The sequence below is a fragment of the Gracilinanus agilis genome, chromosome 1, assembly GCF_016433145.1.
Source record: "Gracilinanus agilis isolate LMUSP501 chromosome 1, AgileGrace, whole genome shotgun sequence".
Taxonomy (NCBI): Eukaryota; Metazoa; Chordata; class Mammalia; order Didelphimorphia; family Didelphidae; genus Gracilinanus; species Gracilinanus agilis.
In genome coordinates this window covers 684,215,868-684,223,744 of record NC_058130.1, presented here as the reverse complement: position 1 = coordinate 684,223,744, position 7,877 = coordinate 684,215,868, and the positions used below count along the sequence as shown (strand labels likewise).

Below are 7,877 nucleotides of genomic sequence, written 5' to 3'. Positions count from 1 at the left end.
AAGAACAAAAGGGAATTGTCACATGACATACTGCCCAATTTAGATATTTCTCCCATTTCAGTTCCAGCCCATTACTATAATTAAGGTGATCACTGTTTTCTCCTTGGCCACTATTTTATTTAGAAGTTTTCAAGGACTTTAAAGTAACTCCTACTTAACTTCGTTAGTGATAAAGAAAGGAAAAATGATGAAATCTTGTCAGCATCCAAAAAAACAATGTACCAGGAAACAACATGCAAAATATTCTAGTCTGACACATGCTAGACTGCTGGTTTCCCCATCTGTGCTACTTCAGGCATGAATTGTTAGATGGAACAGTGAACCTGAAGGTCTTTTTGATGATTTAATTTTCACCTAAGGTGCATATAATTAAGGAGAATTTGCTAAGGAGTAAAATTAGTGTAGGGAATAATAAAGGAGAGAGCAAAAAAGAATACAGAGTTGGAAACTTAAAAAAAACTGTAATAAGATTTTACTCTAGCTGGAACAGTTATGGAGGCAGCATGGTATAATATAGATAGAGCTGTTGAAGACCATGGGTCAGATCCTGCCTGCCTTAGGCTAACTAGCTTAGCTTTTTGTCTCTGAGTCTATGGTTACTTTTCTAGAAAATGAAAGAGTTGGACTCAATGCCTTCTAACGTCCTTTCCATCTAGCTTTGGATATAGTTTCTTGGAACCACAGGTAAGAGCTAAATGAAATGTAAACACTAAAGGTAGATGAACAGTTCTGAAAAGGGATCAGCAAGCTCTCACCCTAGAGGTGCTAGAATACCTCCTATACTCCACATCTGCAGCCTTATCCTAGTAAAACCATCTCTCCAGATGGGCTAAACCAGTTTGAGGAAAAGCGATAGGCTCCAAACTCAATGAGTGAGTTAGGGGAACATCAACCCAAGCATGTGCAAACGTCCCCTTGGAGGAATGGGCAGATGAGAACAATGTGTTTCAATTGCCATGAAGGCCATGGAGTGTTTAGAGCTTGATCTGAGACTGAAGATGCCAAGGTTGTCTGCTACATCCTGGGCCATCATCAGTTATATTAAATTTTATCTTACCACTGGATTTCTGTGTCTCTGGAAAAGGGAATGAGGCTAAAGACTTTGTGCAACTCCACTTCATTTAAATTCAATTCAAGAGCAAGTAAAGACATGACCTTGTGATATCTTTGGACCTCTTTGAAAATGAATCTAGAATGCTCAGTGGATAGACAGCCAGGCTTGGAGATGGGAGTTCCTGGGTTCAAATCTGCCCTCAGACATTTTCTAGCTTTGTGACCTAGGGCAAGTTACTTAATCCCAATTGCATAGCTATTACTGCCCTTCTGCCTTGGAAATAATACTTAATTAATTAATTCAAAGACAGAAGATAAAGGTTTTTTTTTAAAAAAGAAAGAAAACAAAGGACAAACAATAACAATCATTTTGTAAACCAATGTTATTATTTTTTTTTTTTTGTGAAGCATTCTTTATTTCTTTGCATCTTAGAACAGGTGATGGAATAATGGTACAAAATAAGACATACATTTTTTTCAGACATGGCCAACATATTGATTTGTTTGCTTGGCTACAGCTACTTGTTACAAGGAAGGCCTTCCCTTTAGTAGGGATAGAAACTGAGTAATTATCGTAATGATGCAAGAAAAAAAGATTATCAGTGAAACATTTTATATTTTAAGATATACAGAAAAGAGCAGAAGTTCAAAAAGGGACAAAGACAAGCAGAGAAGTTTTCTTACTATCATATTAAATATAATACATACAATCAATCAATATTTTCATTAAGCGCCTACTATTATATGTGCCAGGCATAAACATATATAAACTATACATAATAGTTTAATTACAACTCTCTTTTCTATTCTTAATATTGAAATGTTCATTTTTGATATAAGAAAAAACATTCCATTTTACAGATAAGCTCTGAGAAATTACATGATTTATCTATGACTATAAAGCTAGTAAGTATCAGAACTGAAAGGCAAACTCAAGTTTTTTTTGACTTTGAGAGTTCAGTTCTTTTTCTAATCTATGTAAGGTTGTCTTTATCATCTCTGAACTATCACCAAAAATTCAATATATAAACAGGTTAAAGTAGTTTTATTTTAACATTTGCTAACAGAAAGGTTTTGATTTTTCATAAGAGACCAAGCCAGTGTGTTAAAAGACTAACTGACTTGCAAAAAACTAATGCAGTTCAAGGACTGTATTTCATGGGGAAAAAGTCACTTTAAACTTAAATTATATTCAACAATCATGTTCTATTCATAGAATATTTTTTAAACAAAGCTTATATTTTGTGATTCTTGAATACGTTTTTTTAAAATACCAAAATTCTTACATGCAGAAAATTGTACTGGTTTCAGTGTATAACTGGTTTCAGTGGTGGTGATGTTGTGTAAACTGAAGTCCACAATACCCACAAGTCCCAGTTTTAGTCTCTTTGTCCAAGTTTATATATACTTTTGGATGACCCAGAGCTCCTCCTCCACCATCACATGATATCACTCGACTTTCCACTTTGCTTACTGGTTGCTCTGCTATCAAATCAATTGCAAAGTTTTCATTTATCTCTTTCTGGCGACCAACAAAGTGAATCCTCCTGTAATCATCTTCATCATAAACCTGGCCTGTGTGGGTAATTTTCTCCCCCGTGGGCGACACCTGCACACCAAAACATCTGGCGGCCACAGGGAAGCCCTGGCTGCGGCCCAGAAGGCAGCCGAAGGTCACAAACGCCACCGCCGCAGACGCCGCCATCTTTCCCCTAAACCAATGTTATTATGAGTAAGGATATATATATTTCATCTCTCAATAGATCTGTGATCTCACTAATAATCTTTTGACCACCAGTATAGATTCAAATTCATTCATGACTTCTCCGCTTGTGATATGTGACATTCATGTCTTTTCATACATTCTTCACATGGAAGAAACTCAGACTCCCCCATTATTAACCAGGAGCAGGAAATATTTTATCTGCAAATCTTATCTTGGTCTGCAGGGTTCTAGCATAGAATTAAGCATCCCACATATGATAAAGATAAGATTCTTCCCTAGGTCATGTATGAGCAGTTATTGAGAGCCTGGACCTGGTATACAGATCAGGGTGCTGATTCATGTTGGGGAGAATGCCTGAGGAGTTCATGACTAATTATTTGAAGAACAACTTCCTGGACTTTGTTAAGGAGAGTGGGGAGGCTATCAAAGTTCATACATTTTCACAGTAGACACCAAAACTAGAGATGATAAACATCATGTCTTAATATATCATATTGGATGCTACACGTGCATAAGAAAATTTCGCTGACTTTGATCAAATGTCTGTTTTTAATCAGTGGATTCCTGGTTTCTCTGTAATCCAAAAAAGCAAAACCAAAAAAAAAAAAAAAAAAACCAAAAACACCACAAATTGATTTAGTTTCCATTAGATGAATGACCTTTGATAAAATGGCTAATATTTTAGTGGGAGTATTTTTCATTTTCTATACTGTATTCTACAGGAGACTAATTTTAAAAGAATCAGATTAAAGGAGGGAAATCCAAAATTTATGATCTTTTCAGATTATAGTCAATTGGCAAGTTTTTAGACCCAAGCCAGTAAAATGCTATTGGATACAGTGGATCCTTAATGCTGATTATTATTATCACCATCATTTTTTTAAAAATGTCTTCTTTATTCTAGGACCTCTCCTGACTATTTATGAAGGATAAGATAGATCCTGTTGAGTTACAAGTTGCACTGGATGATCTCTGAGGTCCTGTCTAATGTAGGGAGTTCTGTGTTTCTGTTAAATAGAAGCATCTGTTCCTTCCCCCACCACAATGAAAGCCATCCTCATCTGATGCCTCATCTTGCCTGTACCAGAAAAACAGAAGCTCTAACAAGTTCTATTACCCCAAAAGGATTTTATGGCAGACTTGGTGATGGACTCTTCATCCAAGCAACAGTCTACCTAAATTCAGAGAGATGTTGATCACTATGAGGTGAGAATCAAGTGATAAACTTTTTTTAACCATTGCAGCTCCAATGGTTTATAGCCTGAGTATGACTACCCATACCTAGTCATTCAATTTTCAAAAGTCTAGGGTGAAAAATTTCATATGTTTTTAGTTTTTATTTTTAGGAAGCCATAGAAGAAATAAGGACATGTTAGCTAGTTCAGTGAAGCAGTAATAATAAGAAAGCTGGGGCTTTACAGTTTGCAAAACGCCTTCCTTATAATAAACTTATGAAGTTGGTATTATATTCATTTTATAGATGAAAAACCAAGACTCAGAGAACTTGAGGTCAGTCAGGTCAGATCCTGAAAGACCCACAATCACACAGCTGAATAGTGGAATTATGGATTTGAGCCTATTTCTTCTTACTCTTAATTGCAATTCTTTATGCTTCATCCTGCTAGTCTGACTGGAACAAATTCAGCCATCTAAGGAAACAAACAAAAAAGAGATTAAATTCATGCTATTTCTTATCATGATTTCCATTAAGAATGTTTTTCAACCTGCTCTCCCTGCTCACACACAGGCCCCAGACTCAACCTTGCCTGAAATTTTAGTCATAAAATTTAGAGTCAGAATCTTGGACATGACTTAACCAATTTCTCCCCCTTCTACAGTTAAGGAAACTGAAGATCAAATTAGTAGAAGCAGGTTTAGAAACTGTTTTTTTTATAGTTTAATACCACTTAATGTATTTTTCTGCTAAGTTTCACCATAATTTTCTACTACCCAAGAGAAAATTATTTTTACATACATATAAATATATATAAATAATATATAAAATTACTAGGATCATGCCTATTTTTTTTTTTTACAAAAAAAAATCTGTAAATTCAGTAGTTCAGAGTATAGGTTGTTCATTTGTTTCAGTTGTGTCCTACTCTTTATGATCCCATTTGGGTTGTTCTTGGCAAAGCTCCTGGAGTGGTGGTTATTTCCTTCTCCAGCTCTTAGCATCTTGACAGATGAGGAAAATGAGGTAAACAAGGCTAAATGACTTGTCCAGGGTCATACAGCTAATAAATAAGTATGGATTTGAATTCAAGATGATGTCTTCCTGACATTAGGGCTCAGCACTCTATCTACTTCATCACCTAGTTACCTATAGGTAACTGCACTAAAATTAACCAATTCCTGGGCTCTAATTTGTGATATGGTTGAGATGGGTATGGAAAATCACTTCTTTTAAAATATTTTTCTAGGGAAATAGGCATACTTTTATCTAATAAGATTATAAATTTAGAGTCAACTTCCTCATTTTACAGATGAAGAAACTGAAGTCCAGAGTGTTTACATGTTGCTCAAATGAATGCAAATGGACATATTTTATATGATGTAATAAGCCAGGTATTAAGAGTCAGGCAAGATTTGAACCCCAATCTTCCAATCCTGAAATAGTCCAAGTTCTACTGAGCAATGATGAGTAAATGATTGGCTTAATTCCACTTCCTGGTTCAGCAGGCTTGGTTATAGAGATAAAACACTTTCACATTAGTTGCTGACTCTTGTCATTGCTGATGGATTGCACATAATGACATGCTCTTAAAAATCCATTGAGTTGGGGTGTGTGCTTGCTTTTGCAGCCAATATCTAGAGATCCGTGGGTTATGTTAGAAAGTGCCTCCCTTTCACTATTTCTCAATTTTTAACTGAGGAGCTCAAAATACACCCCAGGGTTAATCCAACATTGATAATAGCATTTATGCAATTAACTGTCATATATGACAAGCCTTTTTCAACTTGGAACATAAATTTAACATTCAAGATGAAACCAGAAAAAGGTGAAAGTGGAGGCTTTCCTGCTACATACCTCATTTCCTTCAATTCATTCCTTTCCAAGACAAACTATTCCAGGCAAGAATGATTACTATCATATTTCAAGGCTCAGTGGATGCTTCCTTTGTCGATGCAAACTGCAGCAGCCCCCCCCCCCCTGCTTTAGTAGACTGTCTTTGTGAGTTTCTTTGACTGAAAAAAATTCATCATTCTACAGCCAACTGGGGAACAAACCTCCAAATCACCCAAAACTTAGATAATTGGCAGAGGCTAGTCCTTAGACAATGGCCATATGAAAATACATCATTTATATTGAATTAAGCACTCTATTTCACTCCTTAAAAAAAAAGAAATCTTTGATCAAGTGAGACCTCCTTTCTACCATTTATTTATTCTGTATTCCCTCAGTACTTTTTTTTAAATTCTGTTTGTTCAGTTTGTAAAATTTTGCTCTGGGGTTGAAGGGACATCAAGAATTTCTGTGTTAAGAATTTGCACAAGAAGCCTTCCCTCATTCCCCCAACTGCTAAAGCCTTTTTTCTCAAATAACCTTATATTTTAACTACTTTGTAGTTTGTATTTTTTGTTGTTCAGGTGTTTCAGCCATGTTCAACTCTTTGTGATCCCATTTGAGGTTTTCTTGGCAAAGATACTGGAGGGGTTTGCCAATTCCATCTCCAGTTCATTTTACAAATGAGGAAACGGAGGCAAAACAGGGTTAAGTGATTTGTCCAGGATCATACAACTAGCAAATGCCTGAGGCCAGATTTGAATTCAGGAAGATAAGTCTTTGTAATTCCAGACTCAGTGCTCTATCCATTGCTACTTAGCTTCCCAGTTTATATTTATTGTGTATGTACAATTATTTTTATATTGTAGGTATTTAAATTATATTGTATATATACATTTTAATATAGATATTTATGTACTTATTTCCACCATTAGCATCTTTAAACTCTAGAAGGAACTTCCAGAGAAGAAAATTTTAGAATAAATTGGAAAGAAAGAGAATTAGTGAAAGTAACAGAATAAGAAATTCTTCTCAGATGAAATAAGCAATCTAGAAGAGAAAAAGGAGAGGAAGATTTTGAATTTACTAGAGGAGGAGAATAAGAGAAGTAGAAATAAATAACTAAACAAAATAGATATGTCACATACAGTAGATAAATTTCTGGCCCTGAAGTCAGAAAGACTCATCTTCTTAAGTTGAAATCTGGCGTCAGACACAAGTTGTGTGACTGTAGGCAAGTCACTTACCCTTGTTTGCCTCAGTTTTTCCATCTATAAAATGAGCTGGAGAAGTAAATGACAAACTACTCAAATAGGTTTGAAAAGAAAATCCAAAATGGGGTCGCCAACAGTTGGGCATGACTGAAATGACTGAACTGTTGTTCCAAATCATATAATTTGGACTTATTCTTCCAACTCAGACTTGCTTTTGACCTCAGTTCTTAGAGCATGGCTCAATAGCTGCCAATTCAGGGTTCCCAGAGTAGCTCGCAGGGGTTGGGAGTTATTTTCTAATGCTATACCACATGAGTCTTAACTTATATCTTTAATCACATAATTATTGGTTGGTGTCAATTGGTATCAATTAATCAGCCATACTTAATTAAATTTTAGAAAGGAGTATTTACTACAATGGTACAGTTGGTATAAAACATTTCTTCTTCACTAAATGTCTTTTACATACTACTCCACGAATACATAGGAGTCTAGGAGAAAGTGGACTGAAGCTCAGAGAACATTTGTGGCCAAGGAGTAACTCACAAATCCTAGAGGCACTTTTATCAGAGTCCCTAAGATGTTCTCTCTAGGTTTGGTATAGGTTCTCTGCTGGGCTCCTTGAAGAGCACCAATGCTCCCTTTCTTCACTATATCCAATCTGACCTTGGCTCGCAATGTCATCACTTCCAAGAGCTGTTCTGGTTATAACTGCTAATGTGCTGATAAGTCCCCAAATTGCTAGATCTTCCAAAGCTCATGTCTTCTGGCCAAGATGGCAGAATGGGGAAAAGAGAAGAAAAGAGAAGAAGAGGAAAGGAAAGAAAAGAAAAGGAAAGGAAAGGAAAGGAAAGGAAAGGAAAGGAAAGGAAAGGAA

At 35.8% G+C, this 7,877-nt stretch overlaps 1 protein-coding gene across 1 annotated transcript; it reads right to left on the bottom strand.

The window, feature by feature from the left end:
- Window positions 1–2,318: 2,318 nt before the first annotated feature.
- On the bottom strand, window positions 2,319–2,758 carry LOC123241641 (NADH dehydrogenase [ubiquinone] iron-sulfur protein 6, mitochondrial-like). Its single transcript, XM_044669234.1, has one exon. It carries the CDS (start codon window positions 2,756–2,758, stop codon window positions 2,378–2,380), a length of 381 nt encoding a protein of 126 aa, XP_044525169.1. The 3' UTR covers window positions 2,319–2,377.
- Window positions 2,759–7,877: the final 5,119 nt, after the last annotated feature.

Coding starts and splice junctions, on each gene's coding strand:
- LOC123241641 (XM_044669234.1), bottom strand. CDS start 2,758: ATGGCGGCGTCTGCGGCGGTGGCGTTTGTGACCTTCGGCTGCCTTCTG.